The sequence below is a fragment of the Heliangelus exortis genome, chromosome 2, assembly GCF_036169615.1.
Source record: "Heliangelus exortis chromosome 2, bHelExo1.hap1, whole genome shotgun sequence".
NCBI lineage: Eukaryota > Metazoa > Chordata > Aves > Apodiformes > Trochilidae > Heliangelus > Heliangelus exortis.
The window spans coordinates 30945396-30969733 of record NC_092423.1 but is presented as its reverse complement, the minus strand read 5'-3'; the positions used below and the strand labels follow the sequence as shown (position 1 = coordinate 30969733).

The following is a 24338-nucleotide window of genomic DNA, read 5'->3' as shown; positions in this document are numbered from 1 at the left end:
ATCCATCTTGGTTGATGCAAATATGTGACTCTAAGTTTGAAAGGGAAGTTGGTATCAGAGAGGAATTGCAATTGTGTGACCATAACATGAGAAATCCAGTAGCTTTTTTTACATTGAACCTAGAAGTATGAGGCATACTTTCAAATGAAATCTTTGGTACCTGCCTTGGAAAAATCAGTTGAATGAGTAGTGGCTTATAAGTGAAAAGATATCTGTCCTTTTCCTGGTGATGGAATGTCACACTTAAGATAAAACATTTTAATTTTAAGTATTACAGCAATTTTACTGAAGAAAATGTTAGACTCTAGAATGTGCATATCATCCTTCTGGGTAAGAGAATTCTTAAAATACTCAACTGCAGAGCAACACAGTGTAACACTGATCTTAATATAGAATTATTCTCTTGGCTGGTGTGATTGTTCTTGGATATTGGTTATTAAGCTCAAGTGGCAGTATTTGGTGGGATGTGTAATTTTGACTGTTAAATACTTATTTTTCTTCTTAATGTGGTGTTGATAAAACTAGTTTATGAAAGAATCTTTAAACTGAATTTAAAACGTGGCTGTTACTGACACTTCTGTGTTTGTTTGTTTGACAGTCAGGTAATAATACAAATAAAGACTCCTCTAATCAAAAAGCTGAAGGTGGAGCTTTAATAGAAGTTGCTAAATCTAAAATACATCAGGTAAGTGTCTCCATATGATATATGCAAGAACATCAGTTCAATTTTTTTTTAAAAATGAGTACCATTTGCTTCAAATCTAGTTAGGCTTGAATTGTGATACTCTTGTCTCTAATTTTATATTGTAAAACAAAAGAATTAATTTAGCTAAGTCTTTCTTTTGCTAAGACACGTGTACAGGAAGAACTGACATAGTTGGCATAGAATTGCATTTTTCTTTTTAAACAGCTTTTCACTACCTATTTTTAAGATGTATATGAAATATTTGGTAATAAATCTCTAAATATGACTCATCTTACAAGCCTGCACATGTTACTCTGTTTTTTATTTAACAAATGCTTTTTTAACAGTATAAGGTTAGAGCCTATATCCAGATGAAGTCACTAAAAGCATGCAAGAGGGAGATCAAGTCTGTTATGAATACAGCTGGGAATGTGAGTATTCTTAAGGCTATTGTTTTTTGTGATCTGGATCTGTTTTTTTTTTTTAAAGCTGAATTTGATAACTTTCTTAACCAAGAAAGGTCTTATTGAGGATAGATACCTGAAATAATGCTTTATGTAGTCAGATGAGTTTGTAATCTCTTCTGCAAGTGTAATTAGTGTAGAATTTTATTTGCACTGTTTTCAGTTGTTCAGAAAAATGCACTGTAATGATGACAAAAAACCATCAAAACATCATACAATAAAGGGTTTCATATTTTTTTTATAATTTAAGCGGTGCAAAGTATGTTTTAGTTTACTATAAATGTCAAGAGTATTACAAACTTCTGATGTCTTTATTTAATTCTGGGATATGCAGGTTTTTTGGTTTTTTCTTTTTACTGAAATTTTTTGGAGGCCTACCTCTTGCTAGAAAGCAGTTTCTTTTTTTATGTAGGATTTCTCAACTCAGAATTGCGTCCACCATCCCAGATAAATTCTACATTAACTGAGGAGCAGGGAATGGGAGGAGAGCACTTCCCTTTTGTTGCCAGTCTCAAGAGCTGCTAGTTTGAGAGAAATCCTTCTGGATCATGAGGTCTCTGTTGTCAGACCAGGAAGATCACAGCCCAGGAGGAAGTTGTTGAACTCCGGAGGGAGGGAAGCGTGGGGAGGAGTGTACTAGAAGGCAGGTTGGATAAAGATCCTCTTGAAAAAAAAGATCCTCTTCATTTAGTCATTGCAATGACAGAGTTTTCTAGAATGATGTCGGGTTTTTTTGAGCAGTAACAAAGGGTATGCACAGTTTTGTAGTCTGCAGGAGGTGTTAATCACATGCTCAACAAAGAAATGCTATATTAAGGGCTCACCCAATGTATTTTTAAAATGGCAGCAGGGGAAGTTGTTTATGAAGTGATTTAACATGAGCAGTAGAAATCATAAAACAAGAGTTAATTAACTATTGTTTTCTCCTTCACAGTCAGCTCCTTCTCTCTTTCTTAAAAGTAATTTTGAATATTTGAGGGGCAATTACCGTAAAGCAGTGAAACTTCTAAACAGTGCAAACATTGCTGAACATCCAGGCTTCATGAAAACAGGTAAAATCCTTAATCCTGCAAGTATGTAAATATGTAGTATAATTGGACTACTCATTAATATTAATTTTAAGCAAATGAATGATTACTTAAGGGCCCTGAATATCACAGGTTTATCTGCTAGATATATTTCCATCTTCCTTGTTGTGCTCCTTCCCGTAACACTGTTGTGTTTTTCATTGAACATTCTTTTAGAGAAGGCAGTGGTTGTCTAAGAAAATGGATTTGTGAGGGTGTAAGTAGAGTATTTGTGAGGCTTTTTTTTGCATCTTTAAATCAAGTCATGGAGCAATGTACCAGATCTAGAACTGAGGTTTCAGAGGAGATGATAGCACTTGGAATGATTATTTGGGGGAAGTGCAAATGTTTCACAAAGTGTTAGGGTTTGATTTCTATTGTATGTGATTTTAAAGTTATTTTTATATCTAGAAAGTATGTATGTGTACACATACAGAGATTATAAATTTACATGAATGTGTATCCTTTTTTGATAGAAAAAGTTACTTATATTTGCTACGTATGTATACACTCACTGTGTACCATGTTTAAATACAGTTGAGATTTTAGTTGACTGTTTAAACATTGGTGGAAAAATACAGAAAGAAAGCTGGCTTGTGTAAGTGGAGAGTTAGAATTTCAAAGATTACTTACAATGTAAATCCACTTAGTTTCTTTACTACTTAGTTCAGTTATGTTCTTGTGATAACACTCTTAATTTCTTGTGCTGTAAGGTCCTGTATCTAGTAGATATTGCTGCATAGATTATAGAAGTCCCAGAGCTGACCCTGTGAATCACAAGACTGAGTGTATTTTGTATTGTACTTCTGTATTTACAAATAATTTTAATGGAAAACATGAAAATATTTGGCATAATGCCTTTTCTTTCATGTTTTGACACTTCTTTTAGAATTTACTGTAAATTATTTTTTTGACAGGTTTTATGTTGTTTTTGTGACAATGTTTTCTGGAATTCTCATAAAAAAACGTTTTTGTATAACTTTTGCACTATCTTTTCTACACAGTACAGTGTTTCTACACAGTACTTTATGATCTTCCTAGGTTACACTTAAAATGGTGTCTGGTAATCCACTAATGACTAATGGTTTGTTTCTGTGTTTTTTTGGGGTGGTTTTTGTTTTTGTCCTGTTTTGTTTTTTATCTGCTGGTAACTCTGTAAAGCTTCAGTTAACAGCAGATGCAGATAAGTCAAAAGTTGGATTTTCTGTCCTTCGTTATATAGAAGGAACTTCTTACGGTGTTAGCTGAACATGATATATTTAGGAAGAATACATTTTCTGCTTGTATGGCTAGGGTGACATATTTGTTTGTTTTATAAAATTTAGGAAGGCAACATTATTTGAGAACTTCCTCTTTTACAAGAGCCATTTGTTGAAAAATGTGAATTGCTTGCATGCCAAATGCTATGAAAACTCCAGGTAAATTTACTTCAAGTTTACTGGCTGACAAATTTGCCTTTTACCTGGTGGTTCTCCCAGAATATGGTGCATAAGATCTGGAAATCTGTGGCTGCTTATATATAGGTCATTTCAGGTCAACTGTCCAAGAGATTAGAGTGATGTACAGAAATACAGGTTATGAAAGTGCTTGTAAATCAGGGATAAAACTTCATAATCCATTGATGTCTTGCTGAAGAACACTTCTAATAAACTACCATAATATGCTGACCCACGAGAAGAGTGGTGGGAGCATTTTGTGGGCTGAAGGACACTTTATGAAAATGGTCTTTTGCTGTTCTCTCAGGTGAATGCTTAAGGTGTATGTTCTGGAACAATCTTGGCTGCATCCACTTTGCAATGGGAAAGCACAATTTAGGAATTTTTTACTTTAAAAAGGCTTTGCAAGAAAATGATAATGCTTGTGCCCAGCTAGGAACGGGTAGCTCAGATCCAGGTAAGACTTTTAAGACTATTATTATTTCAGTAGTATTATATAACATGTGCCTTGAGTGACAAGGAACATAAGTGGTTAGCATTTAATGTACTTCAATTTTTATTAATGATACAGTTAATTTGTCTTTGGTATCAGCTTTGATGTTGAAGGAATGTATTTACAGAGGGAAGCAAGTGATTTTCTGTGATGAAAGTTTTTTGTAAAAAAAAAAAAAGTTTGTGTGGATTTCCCACAGCTTCCCTCCTTTTCCCTGAGTTATGTTTTGAACTCTCCTGACTCTCACATCTAACATTATACTTTTCTGCAGGTAAAAAATTTTCAGGGAGACCCATGTGTACACTACTGACTAACAAACGTTATGAGTTACTCTACAATTGTGGAATTCAGCTCCTGCATATTGGAAGGCCCTTAGCTGCCTTTGAATGCCTGATTGAGGCAGTCCAGGTTTATCACTCAAACCCTCGTCTTTGGCTGAGAATAGCAGAATGCTGCATTGCTGCCAATAAGGGGGTAAGTAGATCTGCAGATGCCTTATTTTGATTGTAGTTGCAATATACATCTGATCACAGAAAGGAAGAAAAAATATCTTGAGCTGAGTTATGCGTTTTAAAGGCCTGATGTTGCAACACTGTTATGTCCAGGTTTGGGGTTTTTTGTATATTTCTGTTTCCATGTTTAATCCGAAGCTGCAACAGGAGGAGGAAAACTGCCACAGAAGAAGTGTTTTGAGACCCAATGTTTATTTGACTTTTCTAAGATCAGAAGAATTTGAGTCTGCTCTTCAAAATATTGGCACAAGAAAGCGTTCAAGTGCCCGTTCAAGTTCTTCACTAAGTTTTTTGCTGGACACTGGTTGAACGTGATTTTATTTTGGCAATTTGCCATCATATCCCTTTGGCATTCCAACTCTGAATCTGAATGGATAAACCTGAATTTGTTTGGAGCGCTTTAGATTTTGAAAAGACACCCATTGGTTTACTTTACTTTGTCTAGAAATAATTTTAGAAATAAACATAAAAATATTATTTGGAAATAAATTACTATCTAATGAGACATCACTTCTGGAAGCAAGATGTTCTTTCTGTAGTGAATGTTCTCTGTTTAAAATATACATACAGTTTTACCTACTATTTAGGTGTATTTTATGATGTCCCAACTTTCCACACCTCTTGGCAGAAAAGTAGTTGGGTTAATATGTTATATATATATATATATATATATATATAAATGTGATTACATAGATATATGATAAAACCAACCAACAAAAAAAACCCCAACACTGATAATTCTGTCTCTCTTGTGTGAGCAGAGGAATTAAACTTGCACAAGGTCTTTTCTCTGTACTAAGTTCTGTGGTTCCAAGGATTTCAATTCCTGGATTGCAGAAAAGGCATCATGAGACTGGAGTCAGTGACCTATTCTAGTATCCAAGGAAGGAAAATTTTCATGTCTGGTCTTCTGTGTTTGACATCAGTATTGATGTGTGATGCACTGAAACAACTGTGATAGCTTTTGTTGCTGATGCTTTGAGGAGGAAGGGTTCTTTTTCTTTTCGGGGAATTTTTTTTGACTGAAATATCTTAGATTTTTATGTTTAGACTCTAGGAAATGCATCGCAGCCCCTGAAACAATGAAGGTCTGTCTTAAATTTTAGCTGAAGTAGTAGGAGAAAACATACAACTGTTTAGTTGAGGTGCTTTATCTCTCCTTTAAGGCTAGATACTAGTGTGTAAAAGGTATGACTTAAAGTATGTTGCTATTATTGTAGGAGACAGTAAGGTTAGCTTTTTAGGTTTTCTCAAATATGGTGATTGGATCAGACTGATGAATTATCTTGGTTAAAAGCAAGATACAGCTGTTCTAGAAATTTACTAGAAGATGCGAAGACTCTTGTAGAGGTCTACTAATGGTATTTGGTTATAGAGAAGCTTCTTCATGGGATGTTCTCAATTCATATTTGCAGTTTTCTTGATGTTCAAGTAATATAAACTCCTTAGACACTTCTTGTTTAATTCTATCTGCTGTAAATCCACTATTCTAATTCAAACTTGGCTTCATTTTATAGGACGGAGGAGGATTCATTTAAGGTGTATGTAGATAACAAGATGTGCTCTGGTTTCCATTGAAGTCTTTCCTTGGCAGAGGGGTTGGAACTAGCTGATCTTTGAAGGCTCCTTCCAACCCAAACCATTTTGTTATTCTGTGATACTGTATTCACTCTATTCCCCCCTCCCCTCTTTGAATTATCTGTTTTCCCTCTCTGGGTGGCCTCTGCACCATTATGAACGACACACTATCCAAATCCTTCCAAATACAAAATTTGTAACTTTTCTTCTGGAATTTCAATGGTGATCATTACCTTCCTGTCTCTATTTCAGAAAATTTAAGATACTCACAGCTTCATAGGGGAGGTTTGCCTCTATCCCCTTTTTACAGGCACAGCATTGAAGCTTTATGAGCGTTGGGTCAAAAATGCATTGGCTGTGCTATCTGTTGTCAGAAAGTTATGAGTATTTAATTTCATATAGCACAATAAGTGCATGAAAAACAGCTTTCTTCATTGTGATTTTGCAGTTTTCTCTGCCTTAACATCTTATTGGTTACAGGACACATATAGGTAAAGAAGATATAGCTGATCATCTCTAGTAGAAAGCTGGGTATGGGAGACTGGATTAGCGTAGGCTTTGTGGCAAAAGACAAAGCTGGGATCCTGTTTATGAGGACAGTATTTAGCAGTCTGGAAAAGGGAAATACAGATCCTTGTGGGGCACTTCTTTATTTACTGCAGACTAACAGTAGATCATGCCAGGCTCCTGAAGTTTAGCTTTCTTCCTCCTACAGTTGTGATGTTCTGTAGTGTACCAGAGTGCTTGAATTTGTGTCACAAAACCAACTTGTTTCCTAAATTTGTAATCTTGAGGAAAAAATGTAATCTGGATGCTGTTAATATTAAAGGCAAAGGGAAAGTGTCTTTAAATTATAATTTGCAACATGGCAAGTGAGGCCCAAAAATCAATAGCGTGTTTAATTTGACCTTGTAACTCAATTTGCAATAGTATTCCCTGGCATCTAAGTATGGATTCATATTTACACTCTGAATACCATGCAGAAAAGGAATTTAATTGAAACTAACTTTTACCTGCTTTAGTATTTTAGTTTACAAAATGTAGATGGAAGATGATTCCTTTTCTGCACTTTTTAAAATGCTGTTTTCAAAATATATTATTTGTGTCCAAACTAACCATATGTTTTCATTAAGTTTTGTTTGGGTTTTGGGATTTTTTTGCCATTATTTCTACTTCAAAGTGATAGATTTTTAAAATATGAATTTCAGATAATTTTTTCCTTACAACTCTTGATCACTAAGTTTACTTACCCAACCAAGTTGTTGGGTGTCTTATAGTAAAGCAAACACACCCTAGTGTAGAGGTAGTTCTTGGGACTGGCATTTATGTTGCTTTCAGTTCATTTCAGTTCATTTCCTGTTTGACCCCAGAATATCTACATACTAAAAAATCTGTTGAACGGGTTAATTTCATGTAACTTTGCATATATTGTAATTCAGCTCCATGCTCCCTATGGAACAGTTTGAGTGCAGGTTTTTCAGAATGTGTGTTCTGAGTAGTAAGTAAGCAGAGGGAGAAGGTGGAAAGGATTACAGTGCCAATTCTGAGTATTATTTGGCTGATCGTATGATTTCTTTTTAGATTTCCTTGTGGTTCTCTTAATACAAATTGCTTCATTGTTCCTCTGCTTTCAAAACACAGGAGAAACTAGGTCAGTAGGCTATCAGACAAGCTGTCAGAACTAATCTGTGGTTACACTGTGTGCATTAAAATTTCTCAGCAACACCAAGACAATAGAAAGCCCCTGATCCTTCATGGTAACTTAATATTTATAAGTGTACCCGTATAAACTGTATATTCCCTCATTTTAGCATTGTACAAAGACCTCTTCCAGCTTTCACATTTTGTGAGGCTCTCGTTTGACATCCTTGATGCTTTAGTCCTCCTTTTGGTCTAATTTCTATTTTTTTCCTTTTAGACATCAGAACAAGAGACTAAAGGTCTTCCCAGCAAAAAGGGAATTGTGCAATCTATTGTAGGTCAAGGCTACCACCGCAAGATAGTCCTAGCATCCCAGTCAATACAGAATGTTGTTTATAAGTAAGTATGTTTTCTGACAGGCTTTTTATTTTGTTATCAAAGCTTTGTTAAGGATATGTATCTGCTTATCAGGAGTTTTTTAAATTGTCCCTGAATAGCTGTTCGTTTTGGAATTATTAATGTAGTGAAGAGAGAGGAATGCTAAATAAAATTCTTGATGAGTCCTCAACATCATTTGGCTGCCTTCTTTGTGATGGCCAGCAGAGGGCTTAGCTGTGTATTCATCGTAACTAAGAAGGCCATTAAAGCTTTAAACTGATCTATCTGAAATTTGTATTTCCAGTTAGCTAAATCTGTCCTCTTCTTCTCACTTAAAACTATATTTTTTCGGTAATCCACTTTAGAAAAGTGCAAGAAGAATATAGTTTCTCTGTCATAAAACTTAAGAAAGTAAAGAAAAACTATTTGTAGTTGAATCTGCTGAGTATTTGGGCATTGTGCTGTACTTTTCATTTTTAAGAATAGCAAGAGGCAGACTTCATCATAAATGAAATGTGTTATATCAAAGCATGGTTTAACTTTTTTAAGATAAAGTTTTCTCTGCATTCAGATCTTTCTGGAGCTCTGTTTTTTTCGGGTTTTTTTGTTTTTGTTTTTGTTTTTTTTTAAATTCAGTAGCATTGCTACTCACCAGCTAAATTCTGTGTCTCTTTAAGTGATGGGCAGTCCTCAGCAATACCTGTAGCCAGTATGGAATTTGCAGCAATTTGTCTACGAAATGCCTTGCTGCTACTGCCAGAAGATCAGCAGGAGCCAAAGCAGGAAAATGGGTCTAAACCTAGTAGTCAGCTGGGGGGAAATACAGAAAACAGTGAAAGCAGTGAAGCATGCAGGTAAATAGAATTTCATATAAACCTTTCTCTTTGTCCAGAGTAACTCTTGGATGACAGTCTGTGTCTGCTACTTATCCTGTTTGACCAGCAGAAAAAAATAACTTGTCTCTTAGCACTATTGGGGTATCCAAGGAAAACTGTTTAGCTGCTTGTTGTTTTGATTGCTAGTGTGCTAACTCAGGAATAAAATACTGGGTTTATTCCTTTCATTCCTAACAACTTTAATAAATTAGGCAGTGACATAATTTTTTTCACTGTCCATTTTATTTTCTGTGCTGCAAATGTTACGTTTTCCCACACCCTCCTGCAGTGCACAATGGTATTTCTCTAATAGTAAGTGAAGTTTCACACGTTACAGGGATTTTGTGTGTGAGTGCACGTGCACCATGTGCTTGATTCAGTATATAGATGTCTAGCAACTCATTTGTAAACATTTCCCCATGATTAGGTTTGACATTCATCAGCCCTAGTATGCTTTGTTGTGTTTGTTTTAAACTGGAAATGGGAAACAAGATAAGTAGAAAAGCAGCTTAAAGCTTTTGCTTAATAAATTGTATTTTACAAAAAACTTAGAAAAATCTTTTTTTTTTTTCCTCAAAACTTCAGAAAAAGTAGCTTGTGGTCAATGTATGTCAAATGTTAAATAGCAGAAAAGTGTTTTCATTTTTTGCATTGATCCTGATGGATTCCATACTTCCTTTTTGAAGAATAACTTTGGCCACAGCCTGCGCTTCTATTGATGACCATTTTGAGAAGGGAAGAGTTACAGTCTGGAAAAAGTGGCTATGTTAGAACTTGAATTACTTAAAAAGTATATATAAAAAAAGTACATGTTTTTGTCAGATCCTAGTACAGATAAATTTTAAGAAGATAAGATCCATTTGTCACATGTCAGGATTTACTGCATATATCCTGTGTTGTGTGGGCATGAGGTGCATCCCCATGTATTCCCAGGTTGCCTGACTTGGGCTGGGAGCCAGTGGCTGCTACCACTACAATAATATTTGAAGGCTGGTCTCTGTAACCCTATTATTCACAATGACAATCTTTCCTGTCAAGTGACCAAATGATTTATAAACTTCAAGTGGGAGGGAGGTGTTTTCTTTTTTGCTTGCTGAGGTTGGAGGTTGTGAACTAACTTCCGCTGGCACGTGTCATGCAGCCCATTGAGATGAAGCTCCTCTGGTTTAAATGTGACTTCTGTTTTAATCTCATGGGGCCCACTGAGTGGCAGTGATGTCAACAGAATGGTGGCACTTACTCAGGTGAGACCTCCCTTTAACTTAAAAAAAAAAAAAAATTGGAAAAGACTCTCTCATATATTCCAGTGGTCTTTGCCAATTTCAAAATATCCAGCAACAAAGCAGGCTGTTCTTGAATTTGTGTGTCACATTCTGAAAGGTTTTCCAAGGATTTGTTCCTTCTGACAAGGAGGGACCCTTTCTGTGAGAGGACAGTAAAAGCTATAAGGCATTTGAAGAAAGTCACACTGATTGAACAGGATGGTTTTGAAGCAAATACCACTGACTGATCAGGCTGACTCTGAGGCAGATTCTTCTGTTATTCAAAAGAAACAGTGGTTAAGGATATTTTTTAAATTTAATTTTTGGCAAAGGCATTCACTGTAGCAGTGCTGAGTACACATTCCCTTGCAGTCTGTTACTATCTCTTTTGAAAGTCTAAGAGTTATCTTACCTGTTTGTAATAAATAGATATGTAACTGCAACAATTAAGAAGTTCTTGTTAGGTGGACAGACTCACTTCACTTCCAGTTTTTAATCTGTTGTTTCCAAACCTTAGTGTTCAGTTCTGTGTTCTAAACCTTAGTCTCTCCACCAAGCTGCAGCTGTTAACCCTATCTTCAATTCTCATTCCAGAAGGAGGTTGTCTTTCACATTATTGGAGAGCTAAATTACATACTTTTAGAACAGAGCAAATGCTTGGTCCCCCAAAAAACCAAATGTCACTTTAAGAAAGTGAATTTTTTTTTAAAGACATCTTTAAACAATAAAAATAAAAGGCAGCTAGAAGTCTAAAGGAAGCTGTAGAACTTTGTGGGTTATCTTTCTAGAATATTTATGCAACTAGATTTTAAGATTTCTAGGGAGAGAATACTGCTATTCTTACAGGCTAAAAGAAGAAAGGCTACAAAAGCAGCAAGTTATGCATCTCTTCAGTTTGAAGTTCTTGTTCTTGTTCTTGTCTTGAAGTTCTACACTAAACTTCCAAATTAGCTTGAAACTGTGGAAAATGGTGTGGTTTGTTTGGTCTGTCAGTCAAATCCTTCCCAGCAAATGCTCCCTTTCTTTTCAAGAACTGTTAGGATAAGAGCATTTGCCCTCATTTTTGCATTTTTCATTTCCCTGTTTTTTAGGCTGTAGAATTTGCTGTCCTTTTAAATAGAGTGAATAAATATCAATGATTTTTACACTGAGAATTTTAAAATTATTTACAGCCATACTCTCTATAATTAATACATTGTTTTTGTTCTAGCAATAAAAGTCATGAAGGGGATAAATTCATTGCAGCTCCACCTTCTTCACCTTTGAAGAAACAGGAATTAGAAAATTTAAGGCAAGTAAATGATATAAAATATCCATCACTAAATAAGCCCTTGTAAACTTGTAAACTGCACTGTGATTCTGGAGTCATTGCTAGCTTCTTTTTGGTTTTAGGCACTTGCAACATTTAATTGAAACAGTTAATCTAAGAATGCCTTTTTTTCACATCCATGGGCTTCCTTTATTCTGGGCTTTGAGTCTGAACAAGTAGAAACCACCAAGAATTTCAATTCAGAAGGTAGATCAGTCTGATCTCACTGTTAGAGGCTTGGCATTAGATATTGAACAAAACTGAAAAAACTAAGTCACATAAATGACAAAGCTAAAAACCTGACAATGGGCAATGTGATTGGTGGAAGGGGTGGAAATTGCTGTATGTACATTTTCCCTTTAAGGCCTTGATAAAGGCTAATTTGGAATTCAGCCCCCACAACATTATATGTTTGTTTGATGGGAAATAACAAATGGAAGAGGTAAAAACAGCTATGTTGCTTTCAAATAAGAATGGTGCTCCTTACAGCATGAGTATACCCATAATTTGCATAAAATTGCCTCTGTCCAAGCATTTGGCTTCCTCAGCATGGAAGAAGATAGGTAAAAGTTGACTTCTTTTGTGTTCTCAAAGTTCATTAAGTACTCTCCAAATAGAATGACTCCAATGAGTCTAAATAAGTATCATGTTATCTGGAACCTCTTTGCTTTTCCCCAACAAGATTATAATTTTCTGGCAATGTTAATTATTTTGGGTGGCTGACAGCCCCTTGAGTATCTCTCTTCCTCTGAAGCTTACACCTGTTTAGAGAAATCTGGTTTAAGTTTCTGTTATGGACAAAGAAGACAGTAATTTCCCACTTAAACTTTTGGGTAAACACTCTGTTCCAACGTAACCCCAGGTAGCCTCTGTTTTATAATGACCTTTACTTTGCTCCACGATGTGTAGCAAATACACTTGTATTCTTTTAAAAGCAATGTGGCAGGAGTCTGTGAGGAGACATAACCAAGACCTTGATTATTTATTCTGAAGTGGTAAAAAAAGTCTGCTACTGGAAATAGAAAGCAGTGTATTAAAACAGTTGTGTGGCTTGTGGTTGTTTTTCCTTCTGAAAATGTTGAAAATGTGGTTGTCGCATGTCAAAATTGCATGGTGTCACACTGTGGTTTTTAAAAATTTTTTGAAATATGTAGTCTTTTCTTTTAGAGTCAGCCATTGTTATCTACTGAGGAAACCTGACAAGGTGTTAGGAAAAACTTATCATTTTAACTAGAATTACACCGCTTCTTGTAAAGAACATCATATTAGGAAAGGAAAAGCATCACAGTGCTACATTTTGAAAATTTTGCAGATTTTATTGTAAAAATTGAGATGGTTTGCACCAGGCCTTGTTCTAGCCTTTTATTCCATAGGTTGTACAACTTCGTGCTAAAATATTAATTTTCCTCTTCAAAGCAGCTACAGCTAAAGGGATTGTTTGATCAGCTGCTTTATCCTGACTAGATTTGAACTGCAAGCCCTTGCTATAAGGCATGTGATACAATTTTACCATATTTTCTTTCTTTGGACTCTCCCATTGGCTCTGTCCAGTCCATCGTCATTCTGCTTTATTGATCTTATTTAATTATATATTTTTTAAATTTGCATATCCCAGTATTTCCAACCACATCACTAACACTGCTTATAATATCACAGGCAATACTGTAAGGACCACCATTGCCCACCAGTATGCCTTGTCTTGCCTCATTTGTACGTTTAAAAGATTGCAGTGGTCTGTTTGGTCTCAATACTGCAAACTTAAAATTATTATCACCCAAAGCTGTTTCACTCTCTTCTTCCTCCCTGTCAGCCATTGTTCTCCCCTGTCTCCCCTCAACTGGTGCTGACTTTCCCCACGGAGTGAGCACAATCTGCCTTCTGCATTTCTTCATGTTTTGGAGTGTTTTGTCTGTACTCAAACAGAAGGAGTTTACACCCACTATTGTGCTTAGTTAGCTATTTTAAGTTATTTCAGATTTGTGATGTTCTCTAAATGGTTTAGAAGTGTAATTTTTGGTGCCTTGATAGTAAGTTTTGAACAACTGGATTTGCTCTGTCTCACCCTTTGCCTGAGAAATAAGCCAAGTCAGATGCGGAGTTTGGGTTCTGTAAACTTGCAGTCAGTGTGGGCTGACAAATCTTGTTGCCTAGACCCACACAAGAGGATGTTTGACATAATCTGGCAGTTTAAAAAAACATTTTTCTTTTTCCTAGTGCAAAGGCAGTTTTATTTAGGGCATGCAGAGGCTCAGTGATGCTGGAAGTCTGCAGTGCTCAAAGGCGACCTGTGGAGTTTTGTCAGAATCCTGACCAGGGTGAAAAACTAGTTTGTCTTTTCCCTTGTGGTACAATTCTTCTGCTCCGATTAGCTGTCAGCTCTCCTGAGTGTTTGGTTTAACCAGCTCAACAATGGATCTGAGTGCAGGAGAACAGTACTGCAGGGGAGAAAACCTTGAATATTTTCCTCTTCTTTAGATGGCGGTTGCTGAAGAATCTTGCCAGCTCTTACGTGAATTAAACGCTGATTTGTCCTGAGAGCACAGGAATAAGTTTGTTTTGCTGGATTTAGCTATTGCATGACTGGAATTCACCTTGTGTTTGAATTTACACCTTCAGAAATAAAAATAAGCTTTAAAAAGTGTGGGAAATGGGAGACACATAGTGATGTAAAAGGCAGTAGCAACCAACTCTGCAGCAGCAACCAACTGCAGGCCTTGACTTGTGTCCGAGGGTATTTAGCTGGTGACAACATCTCTGCTGATTTAAAAGCTGTGCTTCCTTGAGGCAGAGGCAAAAAGAGTCTAGTTAGAAGCAGGCTGTTATTACAGAGGCTTTCTTCCCCGTTCCCTCCCCCTCCCCCAGTTACAACCTTTCAGAAATATTTTAGGTTTGGGACTTGAGCTGGGGAAGCTTTACTCTCCCTCTCTCAGGCTTTTGTATGTGTTCAGATTTGATGTGACATCTGGGCACAGTGAAGAGGAAGTGGGGGGTAGGGAGAAACACTGGCGAAGTTGCTTATCCTGCTTGTGCATAATTAAGGAGCATGCCTCCTGGGAAAGGGGAATAAAGGCACCCCAGGTCCTGCCACAAATTACATGACTTAGTGCTGGACCAAAAGTGGGCTTGACAGTTGCCAGAAGGTTGGCGTGGTAATGGCCCAACAACCGGCGGGAGAGTCGAAGGCTCTTCTCCCATCGCTCCTAATGTGAGACCCTGCTAAGTGGATCTGTTCTCCCTCCCTGGAGAAGGACCCAGTCTGGGCTCACAGCAAAACGTTGCAGCCTGTGGCAGGCAGAGGCTTGAGGACAAGGCAGCCTGTGCTGAGTGATGTCTTACAAAGGGGAAAACATCCCCAAGTGCTGTGTTTGGGGAGGCAGGGAGGTTGTTACAACGTGTGAAGCTTGGCCTAATGATGGCATCCTGATGTGGGGTTATTGTTTGAAGATGGAAAATGCAAGTAGCTCAGGTTTCATTACAGAAACTGTCAAGAAATTTTGTGGGTTTAGACAGATAAGAAAGTCGGCGACAGCCACAAAATTGCCACGTATCAATCAGAGTCTTGGCAACAGATGACAGCTCTCAGTTGAGTGCCAAACTGGAAATGCCAAATTCTCCAGTGTTTATTGCCACTCTGTGTGCAACTATTCTACAATACAAGAGTGAAATATGTTAGAACCTAATTGATTGCTCCTGTGTGTCTATAGATTGTGTGTTACAGAAATCTACAAATCAGCTGCCCTTTGCTGCAGCAGCAAGAGAGGGCAGGGAAGTATAAGTTAGAGTCCAAGGGAAAACAGATAAAAAGAGGGAGAGAAAGAGAAACTGTATGTAAAAAAAATTACAGTTATAGTGAGGCCCATCTTTTTTTAATCTGTTATTTATGGTCAAAATTTCAAAATCTTACAGCATGCAGTGGTGGTCCTTAGTTTATACTGATAGAATGCAATGTAAATATCTCCTGATTTTTAGAGAACATGACTACAGATGTTAAAAACACTGTGCCCTTCATACTTTGATGCAAAGACGCTACTGAAAGTTAATAATTTATTTTTTTCAGCACTTAACAAGAAATGCACCCTACAGCTATATTTGGAATCACCAAATTCTCCATTTAATTTATTGGCTTTTTCTCCCCCTCCCCCCTTTTTTTTTTCTTCTTTTTCCTTCCAGGTGCTCAATACTTGCGTGTAGTGCTTACGTGGCTCTGGCTTTGGGTGATAACCTTATGGCATTGAATCACGCAGATAAACTTCTTCAGCAACCAAAGCTGTCAGGGTCTCTTAAGTAAGTTGGACACGGCCATTTCCACTTTCTCAGCCCTGCTTTTTGCTGGAGAGTTCTGGGTTGAAGCTTCCAATGTCTGTAGCTGCTTGCCAATTCTGTACCTGATGCAAAGAATTGCTTGTCTTGCTTCTGCTCTTGTCGAAGCACTGACTAAATGCTCACTGACACACAGGAACATGAGTCTCCCCACCTGTGTATGGTTCCTACAATGCAGAATCTATCACTGCTGTTGTTGCTATTTGTTGATCTCCAGCCATGGGGTCCCATACACTGGCAGGGCCATCAGGGGCCTGTCCTGACTCATTGTGGGGCTGCACGTGCTCGTGTTGGCACAGCACAAGGGGCAGGAATGTGCAGCTCAGGGTGGACAACTTTAGCTGAAGCCAGCGTGCTGCTGAAAGCTCACTTCTGAAACTACAGCCTCTGAGGGGAAGGTTTGCTCAGTCAGCAGGGTACTGCTCTCGGATGTGCAGGACTGTCACCTCACCTTCTACCGTTGCTTATATAGGTTCCATTCTTCAGTTTCTCTTTTCCAGTTCTCATTTAGCACAGTATTTTGGGGAAGATATTCAAAGCTCATTCTGTTTCTACCCACCAGTTCTCATACATCTCTGCAAACTCAAAAAAGGCAGCTTTTACTCCATCCTTCTGACCTTGTTTGTGCATTTAATTCCTATGTCATACACAGAATAAAATACAGCAGATGTTTTAATGATAGTAATACCTTTTTCAAAACAGGTGGTGTACTTTGAGAAAGCAAGCATACTTTTACATGCTGGCAGCATGTTCTAAAACGGTCCATGCCAATTAAATTCTTTGGTTCTTACACTTCAGAGTGTTGCAAAAGGTCATCTTTTTGCAGTCATTGTGTAATCAAGATTTTAGAGGAATTTGCAAGGTAATAACACATTACTTTGTAGCAGGCAGTGTAATGCAAGAAATACTAGCTGACAGGTTTTTGCAAAGAAGAGGAGCCATGTATGTCCCAGGAAACTAGGTTTTTGAGCAGCTTTGGAACATTTAACTGTTCTGTTTTATTAAGTAAAATAAATGGCATGTAGAAAGTTATGTTAACTGTATCAGTTATTACAAAAATTATTTTGGATGACTGATATTTTACTTGATATTTTCTTATTCATTACAATCGACTATACTGCCAGTTTGGAGTGTACTGCATGCAGCTGCATGGAATAAGCATGAACTTTTTTGCTCATCTTTTGTTTGATTAAATATTGCAAACCAACCACTTGCTTGACTGACAGAACTCCTTCTGGAATTCTGCTGGTTAGCTCAGCTGAACTGTAAGTTTCAAACATCTGGGTTGCTTAATTCTTTTGCAAAACCTGCGTTTGGAAAGATGTTTGTGCCCCCCGGGCCCTGGACAGGTCTGTATGGTTGCTGTTCTTAAAAATGCAGCTCCTGTAATTTGATTTTCTTTTTTTAATTGCATGTACAGTCACTTAAGACTTCAAATTCTAGACGTATCCATATCCTGGGGTGTTGCTGTAACGATTCCTGTTCTAATTCTCTGACATAAAGCCATGCCAAGGTACCAATGATTTTTGAAATGACAATTCCTGTGCATTAATGAATTGTCATTACTCAGGCACAGATTTTTTTCAGATCAGTGCCTGAAAGCAGTAAATGGCAGAACTGGGTATTGGGACAACACTTTATAAGGGAGCCAACTTCCATGCAAGTGCTTCAAGTAATAGTTTTCATGTGTTCTCATTAAAAACTGGCTTCAGTTTTTCTCACATAACAAATTTGTGGGGGTTGTGATGCTGACATTTGTACCTAACCCTTTGCTGTTGTAGGTTTCTTGGGCATTTGTATGCAGCAGAAGCTCTCATCTCTCTAGACAGAATATCTGATGCCATCACTCACTTGAACCCTGAGAATGTCACTGATGTTTCCCTCGGGATCTCTTCAAATGAGCAGGATCAAGGTTAATTAATCCACACTTCATTAGAACTGGTTATGCTTTCAGCTGCCTTCCCGCTGTAACTTTCTATATACAAATATGATGATTAAGACATCTTTTTCTAAAGACCTTGGATTGTTTGGGGGTTTTTTGTTTGTGTTTTTGTTGTTCTGGTTTCCTTTTCCTGGCTTCAGTTCCTACTTTGTGTTTGATTTGTCTTTTTTGTGTGTTTGTCATACCTTAAAAATTGATTGGTCTGTAACATAATTACAACTGTATATTGTAGCATTCTGCCTTGTTTGAAGGATACTTTTGAAAGCTGCTTTTGTTAAATGTGCTATTATGGTTAACTTTGGGCTTCATACCTTCCCTTCCAGCTTTTTAGTCCCTGAACCAGGCTTTGGAGTACTTACTGCATTTAGTGAGAAATAGGAATGGGGAGCATTTAGTAATATGTACCTTAACTGGCTTGCAGCACTTCCTCCCAGTTGGGAGTGGGTATTCTGTGTACATCTGCAGATCTAAAAGCAAAACATTAAAGAAGCAAGCAAATTTGTATCTTTATGTTATTTTTGTAATAAGTTTTAAAAAAGCTCAGGAAACATGAACATTTTTTGTTTGTTTTTTTTCTTCTTTGCAGGGTCTGACAAAGGAGAGAATGAAGCAATGGAATCTTGTAAGTACCAGTGGCTGTAGTCAGCAGAGTACAGGAACATACTTGGCCAGCTTAGAATAAAAGTTTAAGGGGAAAAAAGAATAAAAATATTTTAAATTTTATTTTTATTGCAGCTGGCAAGCAGACTCCACAGTGTTATCCCAGTTCAGTCACATCTGCACGAACAATGATGTTGTTTAACCTTGGAAGTGCTTACTGTTTGAGGAGTGAATATGACAAAGCTCGAAAGTGTCTTCATCAGGTATGAGGAACAAATCTCAAGACAGCTTTAGGCTGTCCTAAAGTGCCTTCGAAGTGCCTTTCAGATCACAGGAAATCCTGATGATTTCATAGCTTGGGTTTATTTGCAGATTTTGCTGAAATGGTGGCACTCTTGTGTCTTTATGAACCAATCTATATTAATAAAATAAAATAAAAGATTGCAATGCTCTTGTGTAAATAGTTCAGAATCACTTTGTGAAGTATTATTTTCTAGATCTTATCAAAACAGTGGAATATGACTAGGAAGCCTTTTTAGTCTTGAATTTTGTGGGTTTTCTAATGGTTCAATAGTAGTTGTAATTCAGAGGAGAAGGGTCTTAGGGCCTTGAGTTTACTTCTCTTTAATCAGTTCATAACTCGCCATCTAAGCTATTAACTTAAAGGCTGTAAGGAAAAAATGCAGTTCTGCTGGAGTTCCTTGCTGCAGTTCCTTACCTGCCTTTTGTCTCAAGAATTCTCAGTTACTGCTTTTGAAACTCCCTCTTCACATAGCCTGTGTCATTGGATTTTTCTTATGGCTGGGATCCATCTCTTCCAATTATGGTACTTGTCCCTTTTTGTAGCCATTCCTGTCTACTCAAATCTGTTGTTGAGCTGCAGACTGAAACAGCAGTCTTCAAAAATACTTCATAGTAGTTGTATAAGTGGACGGCTTCAAAGTCTGTAAAGTTTTCAACTGCTTAAGGCAGTTGGCCTGTTCTTTTTCCTACCAATGCTTCTTAGGACTGGGGAGGAGTCTGTGCTTGAGCTCTGTAGTAAGTGTAAAGCCCAAAGAAGTGTAAGGCCATCTGTGGATGCAAAGTACTCTAGTTCTCTGCATCTACAATAAATTAATTGACTTAATAGCTGAAAAATATCTATATAAGGAAAGCTAATTAATGTTCCATATTAACTTTGTATTCTGAACTTTGGAGCAGTGGAGGTTACCTTCCTCACCTGTCATCTCACCACAAAATCACAGTAGACTGGTGGCCCAAGAGTTGTAGACTCGTATTTACATAAGTATACAGCAGATGGTGCTGCTAATTAGTGTGAAACAATCTTGCAAGGCAGATAATCTTTCAGTCTTTCCTTGCATGCATAAACCTAAGTGTGTTAGTTTAAAAAATCTTAGATTGGTTTACGAATATTTTTTTCATTTTTGTTAGCCAAGATGATAGTAACACTCTTGTTGAGGGTCAGTGTCTTTGAGCTGAACATTTCTCTTTAGCACTTTTTCTCCCCTTTTCTATTTCAATAAGGCTGCTTCACTGATCCACCCCAAAGAGATTCCTCCAGAGGCTATTCTGCTGGCTGTGTATCTTGAATTACAGAACGGTAAGGAATTGATTTTTATTTTTATTGCCAACACTAACACCCCTAATTGAACATGTAAGCTGCAATGTTGAACGTAACTTGGTATTTTTAACATTTTAAATTTGTTTCCTTGGAAGTTTACAGCTAACCTCCATAGGCAAGATCAGTTTGTTTTTTTTTTAAAAAAAAAAACGCTTTATCTACACCCTTGACATTTGCATTACTGCTTGTAATGTCACATTGTCAGGGCATTTTGAGCAAGATCCAGAGCATTGCTATGCAAACAGGAGAGATGTGCCCTTTAGGTACTCCGGTATCTTAAAGCTCTGAGGATAAACCTTGATCTCTTCAGCTAAGAACAGGTAGAATCAGACAATACTCTTTATTCAAGTTTACTTTTGTCTAACACTTTTTATGTCCACATCAGCATTTCACTGACTGGGAGGACCACTAGAGTGCATGGCCTGGGCCCAGGGCTGACTTGTCACTGAGAACAGTCATTTGTTAAGTACTTTTTAAATTTTTTAATCATAAGTTGTCTTGTAGGTAATACGCAGCTGGCACTGCAGATCATCAAGAGAAATCAGCTCCTCCCTTCTGTGAAAACACTCTCCGACATGAGGAAGAAGCCTGTGTTTCAGCCAGTCCACTCAATCCAGCCCATTCAGATGCCAGCTTTCACCACTGTTCAAAGAAAGTGAGGTCATGTTTTAACCTGCTGCTGCCCTGCCCAGGAAGGCTTGGGATTTTGTATATTTTTTTTTAACCTAGGACATCTGCATACCCCAGTTGCTGGAGTGTGTTCATTTATGTAAATTTTTAATAAAATGTAAACAAAAAGACACGCTTGGAGGTGTCCGTAAAGGTAATTTCATAAAGGGAGAGAGGTTGGCATTTGTTTGGAAAGCACGTGGCAGTTTACTTACTTAAAACAAGTGGATAAAGAAGCGTGTAATTTTTTTTGAAGAGAATATATGGGAAGGAAATGACTGGAAGTAGAACATCATTTACCTGAACTAAAGTGCCACTAAAATAGCAGTTGGGCTCTAGTGTTGGCTGCTGGGGTTTTGACACAGGTGAGCTATGGTTTTATATTCCTTGAAGAGAAGGCTTTGACTCAGCTTTTCTGTGTTGCTGTAGCTATGGTCCACTATTCAACCAGGAGCTGGGAATTTTGTCCTTGCTGTTGCTGGAGTTGCCCATCAGGCCTGGGGACAGGGAGGTGTGGATATATGCAGGGAACTGGCCTTAAGTTGCAAGGAAAGGAGTTTTGGTGTAGGTTTTTTTTCCTGCTGCTCATAGCTAAGAGTGGAAAAGAGGGAGGGAGGGGGTCCCTCCAGCCCTGCATTTCCTCTGGTTACTTTATAATTAAGATTATTTTAAGTGCAAGCAGTATATCTCAGTGTTAGCTGGGCAAGGCCCTAGTACCCACTGTTAGCAGTGTCTTCCAAATAATCCTTTCCTCCCTCAGCCTGAAAGGGTCAGCAGGTCACAGGATCTACCAGGTTCTGGTTTAAGGACAATACCCTGCCAAGCAGTAGTGACTTAATTGTGGTTACTTTGTCTCTAATTAATAGAAGCCACTATGCCCATTTCGATTTTGTGTTACCAAGGAGGCAGTCTGAGGGCGAGGATGAGGAAGCTGGAGTCTGGGGATGAGGGTGCAGATGTGTTCTTGTACCATGCTGCACCCGTGGGTGGGAGGTTAATGAGCCTTCCTCCTGCCTACCATAAACAGGTGGGAGGGACTCCGCTTCTCCTGCCTCAAGGGCTTAATGAGTGGCAAGAGCTTAATGGAGTTTGCCGTAACAGAGCTGTACAAGCTGACTGGTCAGCAAGGCCAAAGCTTCCAGCCAAAAGCTGATAAACCTTTGTCAGGACAACAAGTGTGTAGGGAGATAGGGGCTGGTGGTGTGTGTAGGACAGCAGCTGCTTGCAGGAGGCAGCAGGTGCTCTTGGGAACCATGCTTTAGCTGGATGGGGAGGGATGTGTGTGTGTTGGGGTGGGGTTGTTTTTTATTCTTTTCATGTTGTTTTGGTTTGTGTTTGTTTTTTTTTTTTTTTTTTTTCCTCCCCCTTTGTCCTAAGGGGAGGTGTAATGGTGAGGGTTCAGTGAAAGAGTTCCTGGTTCTAAGAAAAGGAAACACACCACTTTGTTGAGATTGTGTTTTTTGTTTGTTTCAAGTTTTGAGGAATATCTCTTTCTTTCAAAACCTCTTCTGCCTTGTGCTCAAACCCAGAGGCTGTAAAAGAGCACAATACACCAGGACCCTCTGGTTAGTTCTTGTGAGCATGAACCATCCTGCCCCAGGACTTAATCCAGATACAATCTAATCAGAGCCAAGCATCTCTCCTCCGCTTCCCCTGACTGTTTGGGGCCATTTCAGCTATTCTGAGACTGCCCCCATAATCTCCAGCATCACCCTGGGATAACACCTGATGTACCCTCTGTACTGCTTTGCCATCAGGTTGCACTTCCAAGTGGCCTCCTGGGATGCCGGTCCTGCAAGTTTTGCTCTCAGTAACTTGAGCACTAGGGAGGGAAGATGTGTATTGGAGCAGACTCCAGTTTTGCCCCCAGGAACTAGAACAAAGAAGCCACAATATAATAGTTTATTAACAAATTTGGAAGGTGTAGGATGAGCACAAGTGTGTGTCAGCAAGAAACAGTGCAGCAGAAAAACCTGAGGCTGACTGCTAGCCCTCTTCTGTTGGGTAACTAACTGGCTTAGCTACACTTTCAATATAATGATAAAATAACTGACTTTCTGAGTAACAATTCTATCCCTCTAGGACATAGCATTGGCTCTGGCTGCAGGTAGGGGCTAACAGTTTATTAAAAAAAAAAAAAAAAAAATCAGGAAAAAGGGGGCAGAGATCACCTTTCTGGTAAAGGGAGAAAGGGAGCTGATACATCAATCAAGTCAAAGTAGATTGACTGATTAAATACAAAAAGGTTAAGGATGCTCCCTGTGTGGTCCCAGGCCCTGAATAGAGAAGATTCTTCTCTGCCCTTCCCTGCCCCCCCAGGAATGCGGGGCATTCTCATGCAAAAGATGCTAATGCGGGGCTTCGGCAGTGCCCAGTCCCCCCGCAGGCACCCAGCGCTGCCCTCCAGGCTCCATGAGGGATGGCGCCGTTGTTGTTCCCAAGACAGGGCACAGCTTATCACAGCTGCATCTGCTTGTGCGCAGGAGCATTCAGCCCAGCTCTGCCCTCACGGTCGCTCCTCTTCTGCCCCTCCCTCACGGTCGCTCCTCTTCTGCCCCTCGGTTGCCTGCATTGACCACAGATGTTCTTGGATTTCTTTGTTTGGTGCTTCTTTCCCCTGCGGGTAGCACCGCCGCTTGAAGAAAGGGGTGAATGGTGATGCCTTTAAGCTGTGGAGTGTCGTAGTTCTGCCAGTGGCAGAGGGGAAAAATAAGTATAAAAACGCATCTAGAGAGGGCAGTCAAGGACTTCTCTCTCTCAGGCAGTGCCACTGAGTCACGGGCCCCTGTAAATGATGGTGGAGATCATTAAAACGGCAAAGCATCCTGTCGTTAAAGCAGTGCAAGCAGGAGCAGCAATCAGTTGATGCTCAATAAGGCTGATTATGTTGGTTTTGGGTCACTTCCTTAACGAAAGGTTGTCTGTCCCTCTCCTCCCACCCTCCCCCCACCATTCCAGGTTCCCAGCAAGTCTGGATCTCCCTGCCTGCCTGCTGCAGGAATGCACCAGCTGTATCTCCCCATCAGGAGAAAAGGGTCCCCTTCCCCCTGAGTATCACAGGCTCAGGGTATTCCTGTCGATATCCCAGGCTCCCTGCACACAGGCTAACATGGGCTCGGAGCTGAAGGTCTTGGTTAAGTGGATGATCACTGCCATGATGCAAGAAACTGTGCAGCACTTGTTCAGTAACATCCAGAGCCATCTCCCTGTGTTTAATGAAATTCTTCAGAGAGAGAGCACAGGGAAGCCAAGGGAATCAGTACCACACAAAGCTGGCCATGTTAAGTCTTGAAACACCCTTCCTTCACAGCATCCTCTCCCTCTGTCTATTCAACTGGAATTGATCTCTCTACTACTGACATATTGCCAGCTGCTCCAGCAGCAAGAAAGAATAATGGTCTAGTCAAGGATTTTGATGGATAAGAGCACAGCATGGTACTGGGCAGCCCTTCAGTTAGACACAGCTGGGGCCAGAGAGCATCTTGG

At 38.8% G+C, this 24338-nt stretch overlaps 1 protein-coding gene across 3 annotated transcripts in view; it reads left to right on the top strand.

Moving 5' to 3' along the window:
* The window catches only part of CNOT10 (CCR4-NOT transcription complex subunit 10), a 30720-nt gene extending 9739 nt beyond the window's left edge, over positions 1-20981 (top strand). The window contains exons 6-19 of one of the 3 annotated variants that reach the window (XM_071735430.1): positions 599-685; positions 1033-1116; positions 2084-2201; positions 3960-4109; positions 4417-4619; positions 8154-8275; positions 8932-9108; positions 11602-11682; positions 15871-15984; positions 17802-17932; positions 18549-18584; positions 18698-18825; positions 20087-20162; positions 20688-20981. In XM_071735430.1, the coding sequence (XP_071591531.1) occupies positions 599-685; positions 1033-1116; positions 2084-2201; positions 3960-4109; positions 4417-4619; positions 8154-8275; positions 8932-9108; positions 11602-11682; positions 15871-15984; positions 17802-17932; positions 18549-18584; positions 18698-18825; positions 20087-20162; positions 20688-20842 (1662 nt within the window). In that variant the 3' untranslated portion in view covers positions 20843-20981. The remainder of the gene's footprint in view (positions 1-598; positions 686-1032; positions 1117-2083; positions 2202-3959; positions 4110-4416; positions 4620-8153; positions 8276-8931; positions 9109-11601; positions 11683-15870; positions 15985-17801; positions 17933-18548; positions 18585-18697; positions 18826-20086; positions 20163-20687) is intronic. The other 2 variants (XM_071735431.1, XM_071735433.1) reach the window with 2 other exon arrangements.
* Positions 20982-24338: the final 3357 nt, after the last annotated feature.